The 21,621-nt window shown below is 43.8% G+C and overlaps 1 protein-coding gene across 7 annotated transcripts in view; it reads right to left on the bottom strand.

Annotated features, from left to right (window-relative positions):
* ANKS1A (ankyrin repeat and sterile alpha motif domain containing 1A) overlaps positions 1-21,621 on the bottom strand; it is a 322,349-nt gene that overhangs the window by 234,871 nt on the left and 65,857 nt on the right. For 5 of the 7 annotated variants that reach the window (XM_069756607.1, XM_069756606.1, XM_069756610.1 and 2 more), the window contains exon 4: positions 2,651-2,704. The exons of the other annotated variants lie outside the window; for them this stretch is intronic. In XM_069756607.1, the coding sequence (XP_069612708.1) occupies positions 2,651-2,704 (54 nt within the window). The remainder of the gene's footprint in view (positions 1-2,650; positions 2,705-21,621) is intronic. 7 annotated transcript variants of the gene reach the window in all.

Raw genomic sequence — 21,621 nt, 5'->3', positions numbered from 1 at the left:
TTGCAGTCATTATATAGTGTTGTGTACTTACAATTGCTCATTTAGCCTTTCTATCCAGTAAATTTTTCCCTTATCTCTGCTTTATGTAGAAAAAGGAATACTTTTACCTGCAGAAATCATTCCCCTCCAACTCCTGACCCAGCTGCTCCCTCCTCCCTCTTTCCAGACACTTTTGCATTGACTCATGCAGGCAAAATGGATTTCATATTTCTACATAGAGCTTAAAAGAATTCAGCTACTCTGTTTTTAATCACGTCATAGACCTAATAGAAAACAGAAAAATAACTGGGTAGAAAGGCAAAATGAGCAATTGTAAGTACACAGTGGTATATAATGATGACTGCAATATATTAAGAGGACAGAAATTTTGATGGGAGTGTTTCTTTAAGTGGTAATAAAAAATGGGGACATTTGTAAAAATAAAAATAAAATACAATATTTGCTTGCATCGCCATTGTCGAGATCCATAACGCTTTCAATTTTTGAGATATGGGGCGGTGTTGTAAGCTTGTTTTTTGCACCCTGAGCTGTTTTTTCTGATACCATTTTGGGGTAGATATGATAGTTTGATCCCCTTTTATTGCATTTAATTGCAATGTTGCAGAGGCAAAAAAACATAATTCTGGGGTTTAGATTTTTTTTTTTGCTACCCTGTCTATCACATTAATTTACTTTACATTTTAACAGACCGGACTTTTAAAGGGACTCTGTCACCTGAATTATTTTGCTGTGTTCCGGGACATAGTGCGCGGGCGCATGCGCACTAATGCTTTTCGGCTTTGCCCGCAGTTGGGCAAAGCATACTTCGCGTGCGCAAGGCAAGATTGCCTTGCGCACGTGTGTTCTACGGAGGAAGGCGAATCAACTTCAAGACAATATTGCGGCCAGCGGGAAAGGAAGGGGTGAATAAAAGATCCGAAAACACCGCCCATCGGACCGAAAAAAGGGCCTGCCAAATTCAGGTGACAGGTTCTCTTTAAAAATACCAAATGTCTTTTTTTTTTTTTTGTTTTATTTAGTCCCTCTAGGGTATGTTTCCACGGTCAGCACTGGCTGCGGATTGGACGCTACATATAGCCGCAGCATCCAATCCACAGCGGCTAGATGTTACGGCATAGTGGATGGGATTTTATGAAATCCCATCTCCACTATGTGAGCACGGACACCTCCTGCAACCCTGCGTATACGTACAAGCAGCTCAGCCTCCGCAAGATAAATATCACCGTCCTACGAATAGGACGCGGCGATTCCACATGGTTCAGTAAACAATCACCGCGCGTACAAAAGCCAGCAGCTGCCAAAACTGAACGTGGGCACATGGCCTTAGAGTACTTGAAGCTGTGATCACCTGATTCCGCATCAAAGTCAGGGACATGATATATGATGCAAGTGTACATCATATGTCATGAAGGGGTTAATTATACCCCTACACCCGATCACCCCCCACATCCGATCATTTGCTCGCTCTTATCTGCATCTCAAAAACATTTCTAGAATTCGCCCTATTCTTACTTTCAACACTGCAAAAACTTACTGTTTCACTCATTCATTCTCGTCTAGACTATTGTAACTCTCTACTAATTGGCCTCCCTCTTACCAAACTCTCCCTGCTCCAATCTGTCCTGAATGCTGCCGCCAGTATTATATTCCTCACCAACCGTTACACCGATGCCTCTACCTTGTGCCAGTCATTACACTGGTTACCCATCCTCTCAAGAATCCAGTACAAAACTATTTCCCTCATCCACAAAGCACTCCATGGCTCAGCACCACCCTACATATCCTCCATGGTCTCAGTCTACCACACCACCCGTGCCCTCCGCTCTGCTAATGACCTGAGGTTAACATCCTCAATAATCAGAACCTCCCACTTCCGTCTCCAAGACTTTTCACGTGCTTCGCCAATTCTTTAGAATGCACTACCCACGTTAATAAGATTAATCCCCAATCCCTACAGTTTTAAGCGTGCCCTAAAAACGCATTTGTTCAGACTGGCCTACCGCAGTGCCCTACTCAACGCATTATCCTAACTATCCCTGTGTGGCCCATTCAAAATAAATAAATAAAAATCCTTAAATCATAATCAGGTTCCTCACATCATGTTCTCATATATTTCATGCAGTTAATAGCCCTCTGTGTCTGTACTGTTACATACTTAGGCAGTTAACTGGTTCATGCAGCTTTACATGAACACCTGAGCCTTACACTATGGCTGGTCTGAACAACGAAAGCAATTGTTACCATCCACCTCACGTGTCTCCCCTTTTCCTCATAGTTTGTAAGCTTGCGAGCAGGGCCCTCACTCCTCTTGGTATCTATTTTGAACTGTGATTTTTGCTATGCTGTAATGTCTATTGTCTGTACAAATCCCCTCTATAATTTGTAAAGCGCTGCGGAATATGTTGGCGCTATATAAATAAAAATTATTATTATTATTATAGTGGCCTTCAAAGCAATACAGAACATTTCAAAACCTAGTACGTGAATAAAAAGTGGAAACCCTAAAATGCCCTGTTACTTTTTATACATTTTTAACTCTTGATATTAGGCATTTTTTAAGTAGGATTCAACATCCTGAAGCTACAGGGTAAACATATAAAATGGATAACATAACGCACGCACATTGTTTCCAGGAAAGCGGTGTACACACCTTGGCATTCACATAGGGATGGAAGGGGCCATACTTTTTCACTTCTGGGCCATTCTAAAAAATAAAAATAAAATAAGGAAAGGAAGAGGATAAAATAAAACAAGTGCCGAAAAACAAATAGATGAGCTTCAACATCTCAGGAAATGAAACAAGCAATTAAAATAAATTTTCAATAACACTTTCAATGGAGTCCGTCAGCACAAAATAACTGTTCACATCAAACGCAGTACCTTGTAGGGAACGTAGACATAATAAAAATCTAATTTACGGGGTCAGAATCCGTTGCCCTGTTTTCCAGAAATAGTACTTTATGGATATACGCTCATATGGCAATTTGTAATCCTTGGCATGACCAAGTAGAGGAGTTAAATACACCTTCACACCTCCTCTAGCTTCTGTATAGCTAGACCTGTCAATCAAGGAAGAGGTCAAAAAGTATACAAGATATAAATTTATTCATGGAAAAGTAACAATACACACATAATAATAACAGACTAGGATCAGGTAATAAGGCTGAACAGTGTCCTGACTTAAACCGCTGTCAATTCCAATGGGTAAAGTGCTCAAGTGCCACAGAAACCCCCAAGTAAGGGGAATAAAGGGGAATAAGGATCAATGCATACCAACGACTATAATAGTAATGCGCGCTATGCCGTTGGAACACGAGTCCCCACACTGCTATACGTGCTTACCCATGGCGTTAAGAAGTCAGGACACGTGCCTCGCCGCCACCAAAGGCGCATTACTATTATAGTCGTTGGTATGTAGTGATCCTGTTATTATGTGTGTATTGTTACTATTTCATGAACAAATTTATATCTTGTATACTTTTGGACTTTTTGCTCCAATCTCCTTATGTTTGATATCATGTTCAGGAGCGTCCTATAAGGTATACCTTGGAGACAGTCACATAGGGCTTGTGTCTCTGTGGCACCTCTGCATTAATGTTGCCCTGTATGGTTTATGTTTATCCAATCAAGGAATAGGAAGTGGGATCGCTGCAGAACAAGCAGTGGGAAGATGCAATGAGCTCCCCGGCCACACCAAAAGTGCACCTCAATAGAAAATTTGAATGAATAATGTTTTCTGGCAAAACTGTTCTAAAGGTATGATTTTAATTAGGGCTATGCACCCAGAAGGTGCTGTGATTAGTTTGAAATGTCTTTTTGTATTGTCAGACTCCCTTTAATAAAAGTGAGTAAAAACTGAGATGAAGAATGAAAAGTGCAGTACTTAAATGGAATCTGTCAGTAGGATAAATCCTTCTAAGTATTGTATATGGGCATGTAGGTAATAGAATAGAATAATACTTTGAGATTTGCGATCCTATGTTTATTCCAGATGTGCACACTTTCCGTATATGCCAATAAGCGGTTAAGAACTATGGGTCGGACACTGATCTGCATGAGAATCTGCCTCCAGAGCTTATTTTAAATCAAAGGTAGCTTAACTGGTGTTGGTCCGCTCTTGATCCAGAGAAGTAGGATGAGTGCCATGTAATTACAATGCGATTTTTGTCACCTAGCATCCGTAAGACATGCGTATGAAATCCATTTGCAATGCGTTTTTAACATCAGCTTTTACATACTGAAATTCTATAAAGTCACTTACAGCTAGTCTACAAATTACTAAACCAATCTTCTATACAGATATAGATAGAATAGAAATATAGAATAACTAGGGCAGATTCCTGTAGATATTTAATGTCACAGGCCCCTTACATATAATAAGCTTGAACCCTTTAGTGCCGTATTGAACTTTTTAAATAATTAACTTAAAAAATAGAGTGGGATCCTTTTTTTTTTTTTTTTTTTTTTTTAAATAACCAGCTAAGAGAAAGCAGACTGCTGCAAGCTTACCGTATATACTCGAGTATAAGCCGAGATTTTCAGCCCATTTTTTGGCTGAAAGTCCCCCTCTCGGCTTATACTCGAGTCATACCCGGAGGTCGGCAGGGGAGGGGGAGCGGGGGCTGTCTAGTTATACTCACCTACTGCTGGCGCGGTCCCTGCGCGTCCCTGCTTCTTCCACCGCTGCATCTTCTTCCTGTACTGAGCGGTCACAGTTACCGATCATTACAGTAATGAATATGCGGCTCCACCTCTATGGGAGGTGGAGCCGCATATTCATGACTGATGAGCGGTAAAATATGACCGCTCAGCACAGGAAGAATATGCTGCGCTGGAAGAAGCAGGTACGCGCAGGGACCGCGCCAGCAGTAGGTGAATATAACTAGACTAGGTAAGTATACAGGGAGGGGAGCGCTGTGCGATATTTACCTGCTCCTCGTTCCGGTGCGGCTCCGTCTCCAGCGTCCTCTGGCAGTGACACTCAGGTTAGAGGGCGCGGTGACGTAGCACTGCTGAGCGTCAGTGCTGGAGACGGAGCCGCACGAGGAGCAGGTAAATATTGAAAGCGCCGGCGTCCTGAGCGAATAGAGGCAACAGCCATATTTTGCTGCAGCAGCATTATATATGGCACAGCTTTATACGGAGCATCTATGGGGCCATAATGAACGGTGCAGAGCATTATATATGGGGCACAGCTTTATATGGAGCATCTATGGGGCCATAATGAACGGTGCAGAGCATTCTATATGGGGCAGCTTTATATGGAGCATCTATGGGGCTATAATGAACGGTGCAGAGCATTATATGTGGCACAGCTTTATATGGAGCATCTATGGGGCAATAATGAACAGTATGGAGTATTATATGTGGCACAGCTTTATATAGAGCATTTTATGGGGCAATAATGAACGGTATGGAGCATCTATTTTTATTTTTGAAATTCACCGGTAGCTGCTGCATTTTCCACCCTAGGCTTATACTCGAGTCAATAAGTTTTCCCAGTTTTTTGTGGCAAAATTAGGGGGGTCGGCTTATACTCGGGTCGGCTTATACTTGAGTATATACGGTATATTAATAGGCGTGTAAAGGACCATGGATATTGGCCACTTCCAAGACTAACACCAGCCTTTAGCCGCCTCAGACGTAATGCATTCATTACATGCGCCAATTCTGGTGCTTAGCCTCAGCTCTTCCTGATTGACCTAGTGTGGTGGTAATCGGGGTAATGGTTTTGGGATCAATGTCAGCTGTGTAATGTCTGCGAACATCAAGCCCAGTAGTTAGCAATAGAGCGGTGTCTGTCGAACATCCCCATTACTAACTCTGTAGTCAAAAGAAAAACACACGAGTCCTTTAATTTAAATAGCACTCCTCAAGAATCACTCTTTCACCCATTTATTAGCAAAAAAGAAAAAATCCAGTGTCTGCAGGAAATCCATAATGGGGACGTCTCACGACGATCCTGGACTCTGCTATATCCGAAGTCTGTGACATCAGTAACGTGACCACTCACCACGGTCGCCGGAACACAGTAGCGCGAAAACTAGCAGCAGTGATGAGCGGTAACGTCATTAACCCCTTCATGATGAGAGGTATTTCCATTTTTGCATTTCTATTTTTTGCTCCCCTTCTTCCCAGAGCCATAACTTTTTTATTTTTCAGTCAATATGGCCATGTGAGGGCTTGGTATTTGTGCAACAAATTGTACTTTTGAACAATACCATTGGTTTTAACTTATCGTGTACTGGAAACCGGGGAAAAAATTCCAAGTGCGGTGAAATTGCAAAAAAGTGCAATTCCACAGTTTTTTTTTACCATGTTCATTAAATGCTAAAACTGACCCGCCTTTATGATTTTCCGGGTGCATAGACACGAGTTCATAGACACCAAACATGTCTAGGTTCTTTTTTATTTAAGTGGTGAAAAAAAGATCCAAAATGTGTTTTAAAAAAAAAAATGGCACCATTTTCTGAGACCTGTAGCATCTCCACTTTTCATCCTCTGGGGCTGGGTGAGGGCTTATTTTTTGCGTGCATAGCTGACATTTTTATTGATAGCATTTTGGTGTAGATACGATCTTTTGATCGACTGTTATTGCATTTCATTGCAATGTAGCGGTGACCAAAAAATTTAATTCTGATGTTTTTAATCTTTTTCTTGTTACCCCGTTTAGCGATCGGGTTACCGTATATACTTGTGTATAAGCTGAGATTTTCAGCACATCTTTTTGTACTGAAAACGCCCCCTTCGACTTATACACGAGTCACTGTCCAGAAAGCCGGTAGGGGAGTAGGAGCGGCGGAGCAGCGACAGGAGCCAGCTAACAGAAAACATCATACTCCCCTTCCTGGCACCGTCGGCGATACTTGTGTGGCACGGTATCAAACGCTTTGGAAAACTCAAGATATACAACGTCCAATGACTCACCGTGTTCCAGTCTATAGCTTACCTCTTCATAAAAGCTGATCAGATTGGTTTGAAAGGAGCGATTCGTCATAAACCCATGCTGATATGGAGTTAAACAGTTATTCTCATTGAGATAATCCAGAATAACATCCCTCAGAAACCCTTCAAATATTTTACCAACAATAGAAGTTAGACTTACTGGCCTATAATTTCCAGGTTCACTTTTAGAGCCCTTTTTGAATATTGGTACCACAAGTGCTATGTGCCAATCCTGTGGAACAGACCCCGTCGCTATAGAGTCCCTAAAAATAAGAAATAATGGTTTATCTATTACATTACTTATTTCTCTTAGTACTCGTGGGTGTATGCCATCCAGACCCCGGAAAATTATCTATTTTAATCTTATTTCGCCGGTTTCACACCTCTTCTTGGGTTAGATTGGTGACCCTTAATATCGGGTTTTCTTTGATTCTTGGCATTTCACCTAGCATTTCATTCTCCACCATGAATACCGTGGAGAAGGTGTTGAATATGTTAGCTTTTTCCTCGCCATCTACAACCATTCTTTCCTCACAATTTTTTAAGGGACCTACACTTTCACTTATGATTCTTTTACTATTGATATAATTGAAGAACAGTTTGGGATTAGTTTTACTCTCCTTAGCAATGTGCTTCTCTGTTTCCTTTTTGGCAGCTTTAATTCATTTTTAGATAAAGTACCGTATATACCCAAGTATAAGCCGACCCCCCTAATTTTGCCACAAAAAACTGGGAAAACTTAATGACTCGAGTATAAGCCTAGGGTGGAAAATGCAGCAGCTACCGGTAAATGTCAAAAGTAAAAATAGATACCAATAAAAGTAAAATTAACTGAGACATCAGTAGGTTAAGTGTTTTTGAATATCCATATTGAATCAGGAGCCCCATATAATGCTCCATAAAGTTTGATGGGCCCCATAAGATGCTCCATATTAAAATTTGCCCCATATAATCCTGCATAAAGGGTAATAAGGGCCCCATAAGATGCTCCATACATTCACTGCCCCTTATAGTGCTGCACAATAGATATGGCCCCATACAGATGCTCCATACAGACACTTGCCCCTTATAGTGCTGCACAATCGTTATGGCCCCATGCAGATGCTCCATACAGTCACTGCCCCTTATAGTGCTGCACAATTGTTATGCCCCCATTCAGATGCTCCATACATTCACTGCCCCTTATAGTGCTGCACAAGTGTTATGGCCCCATAAGATGCTCCATACAGTCACTGCCCCTTATAGTGCTGCACAATCGTTATGGCCCCATACAGATGCTCCATACAGTCACTTGCCCCATTTGCTGTGGCTGCGATAAAAAAAAAAATCATATACTCACCTCTCCGTCGCTCAGGACCCCGGCACTTTTACCTGCTCCTCCTTCGGGTGCGGCTCCGTCCTCAGCACTGATGTTCAGCAGAGGGCGCGCACTGACAACGTCACCGCGCCCTCTGACCCGAGCGTCACAGCCAGAGGACGCTGCTGACAGAGCCGCACCGGAACGAGGAGAGGTAAATATTGTGCAGCGCTGCGCTCCCTCTCCCCGTATACTTACCTGCTCCTGGCGCGGTGCAGTCCCTGCTTCTCCCGGCGCTGCATATTCTTCCTGTACTGAGAGGTCACCGTTACCGCTCATTACAGTAATGAATATGCGGCTCCACCTCTATGGGAGGTGGAGCCGTATATTCATTACTGTAATGAGCGGTACCATGTGACCGCTCAGTACAGGAAGAATATGCAGCGCTTGAAGAAACCGCACCAGGAGTAGGTGAGTATAATTAGATAGCCCCCGCTCCCCCTCCCCTGCCGACCCCTGCGTATGACTCGAGTATAAGCCGAGAGGGGGACTTTCAGCCCCAAAAAATGGGCTGAAAATCTCGGCTTATACTCGAGTATATACGGTCGAGTATATACGGTATTTTTCTCCCTATAGTTTTTTTTAGAGCTTCAACGGTGCCATCCTGCTTTAGTAGTTTGCCCCTCTTTACATCTTTGTTTAGCCACATTGGGTTTTCCCTATTTCTTGTCCTTTTATTCCCACAAGGTATAAACCGCTTACAGTGCCTATTTAGGATGTTCTGAAACATTTCGCATTTATTATCTGTATCCTTATATCTGAGGACATTGTCCCAGTCAACCAGATTAAGGGCGTCTCTAAGCTGGTCAAACTTTGCATTCCTAAAGTTCAGTGTTTTTGTGAGTCCCTGACAAGTCCCCCTAGCCAAAGACAAGTGAAACTGTACAGTATTGTACAATATTGTATTTTTGTAAAATATTGCTTAGTGTACAAAAGTAGCACAGCAGAAAAAAACTTTATAAATCTGGTATTGCTGTAATCTAACGGACCCGAAGAATATATCGAAAACGGACAATCAATACCTAAAACATAACTTTAAGGCTGTGTGCACACATTCTGGATTTTTAGCATTTTTTTGCTGTAAAAACGCGATAAAACCGCAAAAAAAAAAAAACGCTCACATTAAGCATCCTATTAAAAGAATGCAATCCGCATTTTGCTTGCACATGCTGCTTTTTTTCCTGAGCGGAAACGCATTCCGGAAAACAACGCAACATGTTCATTAATTTGCGGAATTGCGGGGATTCCGCACACATAGGAATGCATTGATCCGCTTACTTTCCGCATGTGGCTATGCCCACCATGCGGGAAGTAAGCGGATCATGTGCGGGTGGTACCCAGGGTGGAGGAGAGGAGACTCTCCTCCAGGCTCTTGGGAACCATATAATTGTTAAAAAAAAAAAAAAATTTTTTAAAAATCATAATATACTCACCTTCTGATAACCCCCGAAGTCCTCCCGCCTCTCAGCAGTGCATGCGGCGCCTTCCGTTCCCAGGGATGCTGTGTGCGAAGGACCTGGGATGACGTAGCTGGTCGTAGCTAGAAGTCCAGAACTTTATTTGGTCGTCAGGTCGGCGTGATTCGTCATGTTTGACAGCAAAAGCAACGATGCCAGCAATGGTTTTCCCATGGAGTGAACAACCAGCGAGAACGATAAGTACATCACTGGATCGCTCCTGCATCGCTCAGCTGTTGCCAGTGTTTGACGTCTCTACAGCGACCTAACCAGCGACGCTGCAGCGATCGGCTCGTTGTCTATATCACTGCAGCGTCGCTGAGTGTGACTGTACCTTACGAAAGGGCTCAACATACACTGACGTCACAGGAATGAGGCTATATTCACTTTGCATACATCATTCCTACTGTGCCTATGCTGCCACATATTAGTCTCCGAACGACAACAAACACACAGCTAATAAAGTATTCTGCTCATTCATATCTGGTGGATGTTAGCGTGGATTATTATTGTTCATTCCATTTTCCCCATACACATATTCCTTCCACTCATTAGCCACGCTGTCCCCAATCATCATACTGGGGCAAGCGTTATTATGGAACGTGCCAGACCAACATTTGTGACCTAAGCACTGTTAGTACATCGCCTCGACGCACTTCACCCAGCATCCATCTACTGGACACATCAGGAGGCTATTATTCATACAGTATCACATATAACTGAGCATATCTGGCTATGATATGAGCCACACGTTGCGGCACAAACACCCGACATAAATAGATAACTCTCCACCCCCCTCCTGACTTGCACGCACATCAGCCAATCCCAAGCCCTCTACCATATGGCCAATCGAGGAAAGCCATGTAGCATGACGATGCCATTACGTCGGGAGAGGGGCGGTCGTCGCCTAGTAACTATGAAAACAAATGGAATCGCATCAGAGAACCAAAAGGTATGGGCAGATGAATTCCATACATAGAAACCATCTGATTACATTGTATGTATCTAGGGTTCTGCAGGACGAGGAGTATCTGTCTTATTAGCACCATATATAGATGCCCCTCCTATATAACCACGGAGCATACAGCTGATTGATTACATTAGAGAAGTGCACTTTCTAAAATAGGGTAAATTTTGGTATTTTTCTGCTGTCCTGGCACCTTTCTGGCTCTGCATATGATGCTCAAACTGTTCCAGCAAAATTTGTGCCTATTAAGCCTTAAATTGTAAATATAGGCTAAAAATATTTTAGTGGAAACAACTTAATTCTTTGTTTTTAAATATATTATAGTGCCGGAAAGAAAGCTTTACATGTAAAATCATCATGATTTCAGTTCTTAAAAGTGCACACAATGGGGGAGATGATCAAAGACTGTCTAATAGCAAAACAGGCTTAGTTGCCATAACAACCAATCAAAGCTCAGCTTTCACTTCTCACACTGCTCTGGAAAAATGAAAGCTGCACTCTTGCTTGCTATGGGAAATTTAAGTTTTGTCATCTCCCCCAATGGGTCAGAAGCAGCTTAAAATTGAAGAGAAATCCCAGGTTTTTTTCTCTGCTAGAGAAGACGGATTGGTGATTGCTGTAGCTAGAGATCTGGGAGTGTCAAAAGAGACAATTTATCAATTGAAGCAGTCGGCAGCATCACTGCCTCTTGGGATGTAGAGGAAGTCAGGCTCTGGCGCACCTAAGAAAACTTCACCAAGGAATGATAAGCTTTTGAAGAGGGAAGTGATGTAAAATCAATTTATAACCACAAACTGAAAAACAAGTCCCCTACTATACTTCTCCAGAATATCGCAACTAGGACAATTAGTCACCGCCTGCAGAAGGACCAACTTGCCATGCTGCAGACCCCTGCTCACAGTAACAATGAAGAAGAAACGGCTTGCTTTTTGTACGAAATATCGATATTGAACATCTGAAAAGTGGATTTCTGTGAGGTTTAGAGATGAGAGCACTTTTAGGGTTGATCAGGGAAAACTCAAAGATTGTGTGTGTAGTCCGAGTACCGCATCACGGTATGACCCGATATATACAGTTAAAGACTGTTAAACACCTTGTGATGGTGTGCGGTTCATTCAGTGGAAGCACGGGCAGGGCAGGATTGCACTTCCTTCCCAAGAATGTAAGTATGAAAGCAAGCAGTTATATTAATGCTTTGGAAGAACATTTGTTTTCATTTTTGGGTCATTCATCAGTGTGATTACTTTATGCATGATAGAGCTCCTGACCACAAAGCAAAGGCCGTGACAGAGTTCATCAATGACCATAACATTAACATATTAGAGTGGCCAGGTAATTCCCCTGACCTTAACCCCATAAAATATGCCTGGAATTTAATGAAATACAAGGTTCAAGTGACACGACCTGGCAACATCAACGATCTAAAGGAGGCGCAGAAGACAATCTGGGTAACCATGGACTCCACATTCTTCACAAACCTCGCTGAATCCATGCCTAAACGACTGCAGATAGTGATAAAATTTAATGGTGATATGATAAAATACTAATTGTAACAAAATATCCACAATAAAACACTTAAATGTTAAAATTTTGTGGTTTTGTTGAACTTTTGTCTTTGTTGAAGATTTTATTTATTTGCCGGCACTGTGTAGAAGTTTTGTGAATCACCCGTGTGATAAAAAAAAAAAAAAATGCCCCCTTCCCTATATGATCTTCTTGAGTGGTCAAATTACCAAAATGGGGTCATTGGCGGGTGATTTCTGCTGTTTTGCCATGTCAGGGGCTAGGCAAATGCAACACGGTATTCACAATCTATTCCAGCCAAAGATTCATTCTAAAGATTCACTCCAACACTCCAAAAATCAAATACTGTACAGTTTCACCTGTCTTTCACTAGGGGGACTTGTCAGGGAGTCACAAAAACACTGAACTTTAGGAAGGCAAAGTTTGACCAGCTTAGAGATGCCCTTAATCTGGTAGACTGGGACAATATCCTCAGAAATAAGAATACAGATAATAAATGGGAAATGTTTAAGAACATCCTAAATAGGCAGTGTAAGCGGTTTATACCTTGTGGGAATAAAAGGACTAGAAATAGGAAAAACCCAATGTGGCTAAACAAAGAAGTAAGACAGGCAATTAACAGTAAAAAGAAAGCATTTGCACTACTAAAGCAGGATGGCACCATTGAAGCTCTAAAAAACTATAGGGAGAAAAATACTTTATCTAAAAAACTAATTAAAGCTGCCAAAAAGGAAACAGAGAAGCACATTGCTAAGGAGAGTAAAACTAATCCCAAACTGTTCTTCAACTATATCAATAGTAAAAGAATAAAAACTGAAAATGTAGGCCCCTTAAAAAATAGTGAGGAAAGAATGGTTGTAGATGACGAGGAAAAAGCTAACATATTAAACACCTTCTTCTCCACGGTATTCACGGTGGAAAATGAAATGCTAGGTGAAATCCCAAGAAACAATGAAAACCCTATATTAAGGGTCACCAATCTAACCCAAGAAGAGGTGCGAAACCGGCTAAATAAGATTAAAATAGATAAATCTCCGGGTCCGGATGGCATACACCCACGAGTACTAAGAGAACTAAGTAATGTAATAGATAAACCATTATTTCTTATTTTTAGGGACTCTATAGCGACAGGGTCTGTTCCGCAGGATTGGCGCATAGCAAATGTGGTGCCAATATTCAAAAAGGGCTCTAAAAGTGAACCTGGAAATTATAGGCCAGTAAGTCTAACCTCTATTGTTGGTAAAATATTTGAAGGGTTTCTGAGGGATGTTATTCTGGATTATCTCAATGAGAATAACTGTTTAACTCCATATCAGCATGGGTTTATGAGAAATCGCTCCTGTCAAACCAATCTAATCAGTTTTTATGAAGAGGTAAGCTATAGGCTGGACAACGGTGAGTCATTGGACGTGGTATATCTCGATTTTTCCAAAGCGTTTGATACCGTGCCGCACAAGAGGTTGGTACACAAAATGAGAATGCTTGGTCTGGGGGAAAATGTGTGTAAATGGGTTAGTAACTGGCTTAGTGATAGAAAGCAGAGGGTGGTTATAAATGGTATAGTCTCTAACTGGGTCGCTGTGACCAGTGGGGTACCGCAGGGGTCGGTATTGGGACCTGTTCTCTTCAACATATTCATTAATGATCTGGTAGAAGGTTTACACAGTAAAATATCGATATTTGCAGATGATACAAAACTATGTAAAGCAGTTAATACAAGAGAAGATAGTATTCTGCTACAGATGGATCTGGATAAGTTGGAAACTTGGGCTGAAAGGTGGCAGATGAGGTTTAACAATGATAAATGTAAGGTTATACACATGGGAAGAAGGAATCAATGTCACCATTACACACTGAATGGGAAACCACTGGGTATATCTGACAGGGAGAAGGACTTGGGGATCCTAGTTAATGATAAACTTACCTGGAGCAGCCAGTGCCAGGCAGCAGCTGCCAAGGCAAACAGGATCATGGGGTGCATTAAAAGAGGTCTGGATACACATGATGAGAGCATTATACTGCCTCTGTACAAATCCCTAGTTAGACCGCACATGGAGTACTGTGTCCAGTTTTGGGCACCGGTGCTCAGGAAGGATATAATGGAACTAGAGAGAGTACAAAGGAGGGCAACAAAATTAATAAAGGGGATGGGAGAACTACAATACCCAGATAGATTAGCGAAATTAGGATTATTTAGTCTAGAAAAAAGACGACTGAGGGGCGATCTAATAACCATGTATAAGTATATAAGGGGACAATACAAATATCTCGCTGAGGATCTGTTTATACCAAGGAAGGTGACGGGCACAAGGGGGCATTCTTTGCGTCTGGAGGAGAGAAGGTTTTTCCACCAACATAGAAGAGGATTCTTTACTGTTAGGGCAGTGAGAATCTGGAATTGCTTGCCTGAGGAGGTGGTGATGGCGAACTCAGTCGAGGGGTTCAAGAGAGGCCTGGATGTCTTCCTGGAGCAGAACAATATTGTATCATACAATTATTAGGTTCTGTAGAAGGACGTAGATCTGGGGATTTATTATGATGGAATATAGGCTGAACAGGATGGACAAATGTCTTTTTTTGGCCTTACTAACTATGTTACTATGTAAATAAGGCTCTTTCCGTTCCGAGTCCTGTCATGTGCCCAAGCAGCAGTTTTTACCACAACTGGGGTATCATCACATATGGGAGAAATTGCGTAATTAATTATGGGGTCCTTTTTCTCCCATTATCCTTCATGAAAATTACAAAGTTGGGGCTAAAACAATATTTACCGTATATACGGTACTCGTGTATAAGCAGTGTTTTTCAGCACATCATTTTGTGCTGAAAACACCCCCCTCGGCTTATACTTGAGTCACGGTACAGAAAGGTGGTGGGGGAGGGGGGGCAGAGCAGCGGGTGCCAGGAGCCGGCGCACACATCATACTCACCTACCTGCGCGCCCTCGGTGCTGGCACTGCATCTCGTTCCGGCCGCCGGCGTCTGTAGCTCTTCCTGCCAAGCAATCACGAGGTACCGCTTATTAAGGTAATGAATATGGACGCGTCTTCACTCCCATAGGCGCTCGGCAGGAACAGCTGCAGGCAGACCCTGGTGGCCAGAACGAGATGCAGTGCCAGCACCCAGGTTGTGCAGGTAGGTGAGTATGATGTTTGGGTTTTTTTTCAATTGGAAACATGCACACAGGGATAGGGGATAAGGAGGTGTCAAGGTAAAAATATGTCTTTATACACTTTTGTACTTTTATATATACTTATGCTGTGAAACAATAAGTTTTTCCCTTCATGCTTATTAATGCATATGTAATTGTATTTAAGATGGCTGCCAGTATTCACCTTTGCCCCACTTTCATTCGGCTGAAGGAACAAGTTATACATTCCAGAAGGACAAGTATCATTTCTCTGGAATTCGAAACTTAACAAGATGCGGACAAAGAAAGATTCATCAGATGACGTCAGAGCCAACCAGAAGGACTGAATACTAGATACATTGCTTAACCCCCGCCTATCCCCGCCCTCTGCACACCTTCCCCCAATGGACCATGTATTATTGTGTTTTAGGAAATAAAGTTCAGTAGTTGCTGTGAGGTTACCACTACGTGTGGAAGCATAAGCAGACAATGAGTTTGAACCAGCTTTTGTCTGACTCATTCTTCACTCCGGTACCACTGCTTTTAATCTGATTTGGAATGACCGGTGGATGAAGGGTATTGTCGTGACGACCCTGACAATTTGGCGCCCAACGTGAGGCGTGGCCCGCGATCCGAGACCCCCTGGACCCATGTCTGGACGTCCGTGGACGACACCCGTAGTGGCTGACCTCGAGGACTGATCACCCTCCACACACGGTAAGTGGAGATCGCATACTATGTATGTGTCACACTTGCTAGTGTTTCAGCCATTATTGGTTAGTCTGTGGTCTCCTTGGGTCTGGGGAGTGACCGGTCGAGTGGTGAGACCGAGCGCGATCCCGTGCCACGCTTCGAACCAGCAACTGAGAGACGTCGCACTCTGCGCGTCCTCGTGTACACACCTCCTCCACCGGTCATTGTACTCCATTCAACCACCCTACCCGTGACTGTTGCCTAGTAGTGACAGAGTGAAAGATTGAGAAGTTTGTGGATTGGGGGCGGCTTAGAGGAAGGGATAGGAGACGTGGCCTCTGTGATATTGCACGCACATACATCGGTAATTAAGACGTCCCAAGAGGGGGACCACCAGAAACACTTGCACACACTTGCACATATCGGTAATTAAGACGTCCCAAGAGGGGGACCACCAGAAACACTTGCACATACTTGCACATATCGGTAATTAAGACGTCCCAAGAGGGGGACCACCAGAAACACAGTGGAGGGGTCTCACTAGGAGACAGCCTCCCAACGTTTAGAATATCGTGACAGGGCAGACTGTAATCACTGGTGTTCAGGTTAGGGAAAAATATTGAGCACGAGGCTCTTTATTCATAACACGTGGAGCGCGAGGCTCCGTGTTAGGACACAAGTGTTGCTGTCGCTGTCAGCGGCCTACTGCAGAAGGGCGTAGTATTCTGTGAGTCATGTTACGTCTCTTAAAGAAGAAGTCCGTGCCCCACAGGTTAGATGAGGATGCTGTGGAAGTCAAGACAATAGTAGAGTCACGGGAGGGCAAGAAGGCAGTCAAGAATATTAAAAGATAAAGGACTGTTAGAACAAGTGCAAGCTCATCTGCGAGTTGCGCGAGGTTTAAAGAACGAGGAAAAAGGTTGATGGAGAGGAAAGATGAAAGGATGCAGAGCCCGTGTTTGGTTATAAAATATCTCAATCATTGGTTTTTCTAAGGTGTTTTGGTATATGAATTGTGTGAAGGTTTTGTAGAAATTAATTGAGTCTGAGAATTGCTGTATTCCGTTACTGTGGTTTTCCAAAACACCCCATGGGAGGGGGGAGTCAAATAGCTGCGTTGTTGTTTTTCTTCTTTGTGTTGAGGAATGCTGTAAATTCTTATCTGTGTGTTTGTAGCCGATGGGAGGGGTGAACCCCTGCGCGAATTGTTTTTTGACTTCTCCTCTTTGTGCTGCGGGCCAGAGAAAGGGGGGCCGGCTGCGCTGAAGAATATGGAGTTGTGTATATTCTGTCCTTGGTTCAGTACGCGCTGAGTCCAGAAGAACTTAACCTATTCTGTATCAGCAGCTGCAGCGATCCATACTCGCTCTCTAGTCCCCCTCCCCCCCACCGCAGCTTCAAGGACACGGCACGCAGCTCGCTTCCTTATCAGTGGCCCAAGAAACAGATTTCAGCTCCAGCCCCCTCCCTTACACGAATCCAGTCTCATACTCCAATATTTATTTTAACCCTGTGTCTGGAAATCTCTCTCGCCATGTTAATTCTCAGACCAAGACAAGACAGATGGACTTGTAAATATTGCGGTCAGACAAACCCAGACTGGAGAAATACTTGTATCATCTGTGTTGCAACCCAATCTAAGTGAATTACACTGATTCCTGTCCAGATAAGATCACATGTAGTGACATAAGAAGCTGACACAGGATAGTGGGTAGTGGGGACATTAACTTTGGGAGTAGGCTGACAGTAATCCTTTTGGGAAGGAGCTGTTGACCAGCATGTCATGTCACACCCAACCGGTCATCTAGTCACCCCCACCACCAGAGAACCAATCACATCAGGTAGTGTAAAACAGATACAGGAGTATTATCCCTGGAAGCCCTCTGACTAGCTAGCTACGCTAAAATAATTGGCTGACCCTGAGAACAAACCTTTCCCATTATACAGACAAAGACAATATGATGGACGTATAAGTGCACCTGAGCAGACCTAGAGAGTTGGTGAGCCTAGATGATGGTCAGATGGTCCTTACGTTATATAACCCCTATGTAGATGAGTATAATGAGATGTGTTATAAAAAATAAAATAAAAAATAGGGGGGATAGTGTCTCTAACCCTGGCAGTTAGAATATCCTTATGTTATGCTGCTTCAGTATGTGGGTAATTTTTTTTGTTTTTTGTTGTGTACACAGACAGAGCAGGAAGCCATTGTTGCCACTGTTAGTTTTCGCAAGTATCTGGCAGATCTGAACTGTCAGGTTTCGGCCTCGAAACTTCGGTTCTGCCTTGGTCAAGTGATTTTTGGGTCACTGTCTCCTTCAGGGTGCCAGACACCTCACAGAAGAAAGGAAAATAGCAGTCAGCTACAAAAGATGAGACTGAACTCCAGCGTTTTCTTGGATTATGTACTTATTGTTGTCAGTGGATACCGGACGCATCCCGCACAATACAACCTCTCTACAAGGCCCTGAAAGACTGTTCAAGATATGCTGATGATTTTGGCAGACTTCACACTGTATATGCTGTTACTACGGAAGACACTGTAGTGCACGGAGCTGCACGCACTCACTCCCTCCCACCCTGTCAGGACAAGAAGCAGAATTTCAGGATCTGTCTACTGCATGTGTTCTGGCCAAAGACAGGCGGGCTAATATATACACGGACTCACAGTATGCACTTGGTATTGCTTATGATTTCGGAGCCCTATGAGCCAATCGAGGATTTGTTACTACCGCCGGGACTCAGTGAAGAATGCTGAAGCTGTTAAAACCCTCATGGACTCAATCAAATTACCTACTCAGGTGGCCATTATCAAAGTTAAGGAGCACGGTACTAGGAACAGGCCACAGACTGTTGGTAACACCTTTGCGGATATGCAAGCAAAAGCCGCTGCTCTTCTACCCGTTGAACAGACCATACCAGCTATGGTGACCACACGCTCTCTGCGTAAACAGTTACAAGAAACACTGACTCTACAGGAACCTGATGATCTACGACAGACTGAGGTTTTCTGCCGGACCCCGCAAGACCGCTTAATGACGATGCAGAGAATGTTTCCAAAGGAAGAAGTGAAGCAGTGGAAAGCTGATGGAGCACGTATGGACATGGTCGCTGGAAAAAGGACCAACTTGTGTGTCTCCCTAAGCGGATGTACCCTGCTATTGCCACGTGGGCGCATGGGCCCACACATCGAGGTATCTGTCAGACCTGCAATCTCGGTCAACTTCAACGTGTAACCCCGAAGCATCTTGCTAAGCCCGACTATCCTTTCCAAGGGCTCCAGGTGGACCATATCACGTTGCCTAAGTCTGGAAGGTATGAATATTGTCTGGTGGTTGTCGACATGTTCTCCAGTTGGACAGAAGCATTCCCCGTTACCAACGTGACTGCAAAGATCACAGCAAAGAAACTGGTGATGGAAGTTATATGCAGATATGGTGTTCCAGAAGATCTAAGCCAAATAGCCCTTCGTGTTGCATTGGACAAGGAGCTATTCCTAGCCGCAAATCTCACAGATTCAGCTGATGTATCTGCCATAAAGGCCGTGGCTGACTTAATGATAGGCAGAGAAGCAATTATATCCGCCCGTGAAGTCTTATTAATTAAATGTTCTTCCAGCTGTTCCATCCACAGGAACATGGATCTCGCTACAGAAGTAGCTGCGATGTTAGTTTTTATTAAAGCTGCTGAAGTCTCCCAGGCTCGACGTAAAAGGATATCCGCCTTGCGATCCATTGCATCCTTAAGACTAGATGAATCTTCGAAAGGTATGGATGTTTTCTTTGCCACCTTGGCTAAAGGGACATCTACCTTCGGAATCTCTTCCCATGTCTTGATCTCTTCTGAATCAAACGGAAGACGGTTTTTAAACTCTCTGGACATCACCAATCTTCGCTCCGCATCTTTCCATTCTTGTGAGATCATCTTACGTATGTGTTCACTCACCGGGAACACCGTCCGTTCCTGATATGTGAGCCCTCCGAACATCTGATCTTGTCTAGATCTCGGCTGTGGATCTTCTTTCACCTGCATAGTACGTCTGACCGCCTGGACCAGTTCTTCTGTTTCTTCAACTGGAAAGTAGTACCTTTTCCCTTCTTGTTCTTCTACTGGCAGTTCTCCTTCTTCTTGATCAGAACCTCTATATTCTGATTCCGCCTCTGACGAACCATCCTGAATCTCCTGCTCTGGATCTTTCCTTGGTCTTTTACGAGCCGGGCCCGGACTGTACACTTCCCGTTGTGACATTGAAGCTAAGGAATTCTGGACCTCCTCCCGGATTATATTCCTCATTTCGGACAACATTGATGGTTGTTCTTCTCTGACAATTTTCTTAATACAAGAGCTGCACAGATCCTTCTTGTATGTTTCTGACAGTTTTGTGTTACAAAGAGGGCACCTCTTAGATTTAGTCAATACCTTGCCAGACTTTTTAGACTGAGGGAGGGGAGCTTGACTGGCCTCTTTATCCTAAATGTAAGAATAAGGACAAGAACGGCTCAGTGTGTGCAGGCGTATATTTGAGTACTCTGCGCATTGCGCACTTACCCCTATCTCCTCCTTCCTGTTCTCCATATCTTCTGTGGAGAAATACTACTATAAGTACATGATCTCATATGATCCCATATGTATAAAAGGGATATAGCAGCGTCTGCTGCACTCACCCTTGGTCTCCGGCATGTCTGCAGCAGACTGCTCGCACGGACCCTTCTGTCCTGCAGCAAATATTCTCCAGGGATTCACTCCGGCGCTCTACCACCAGAGGAAGCGCTGGATAACCATCTGCGAGTGCCCTGAGCTTTGCGCCCTTAAAGCGGCATACTTCCGCGTTCCACCAGGTGGAACGCACGCCGAGATGGCCCCGTCCCCGGATGTGACGTCACCTTACCTGCGCCTGACACCGGACGTACTGCACTCGGTCTAACAATCCTACTTCCGCTTTCCACTCAGTGGAACGCACGCTGCTGCCGCTGGCGCCGGACCTCTTGCGGCGCCTCTTCTCCTGGCGCCCGAACCGAGAGCCCCCCACCGGGAGGAAGCGGTTCGACCCAGGAGCTCGTCCGCTCGACTGGTCTTTTGGCAGAGGGACTCCCCACCGGGAAGTTTCTGCCTGGGGCTTAGTGATGCGGGGAAAGGATATTGGCGTTAGCCGCACGATCCCCCGAGCCCTCCGGACTGGTGAGTCTTCCCGCTTGTATAGCGCTGTATCCTCTCGTGTGTCCCTCCATGCAGGGACAGGAAAAACACTGAGGAAAAGGGGGTGGAGTGGGACCTTTTAACCTCTCGTGTTGTGTTTCCTGTCCCTGCAAGGAGGAGGAAGACGTCCTCCAATGTGCTGTCAGGGGGACGTCCTGGAAAAACTTAGTGTTTAGGGGGGATTATCAAGGTAAAAATATATGTCTTTATACACTTTTGTACTTTTATATATACTTATGCTGTGAAACAATAAGTTTTTCCCTTCATGCTTATTAATGCATATGTAATTGTATTTAAGATGGCTGCCAGTATTCACCTTTGCCCCACTTTCATTCGGCTGAAGGAACAAGTT

This window comes from Ranitomeya imitator, chromosome 3 (assembly GCF_032444005.1).
Source record: "Ranitomeya imitator isolate aRanImi1 chromosome 3, aRanImi1.pri, whole genome shotgun sequence".
NCBI classification, from domain to species: Eukaryota; Metazoa; Chordata; class Amphibia; order Anura; family Dendrobatidae; genus Ranitomeya; species Ranitomeya imitator.
This window is presented reverse-complemented; position numbering and strand designations above follow the sequence as displayed.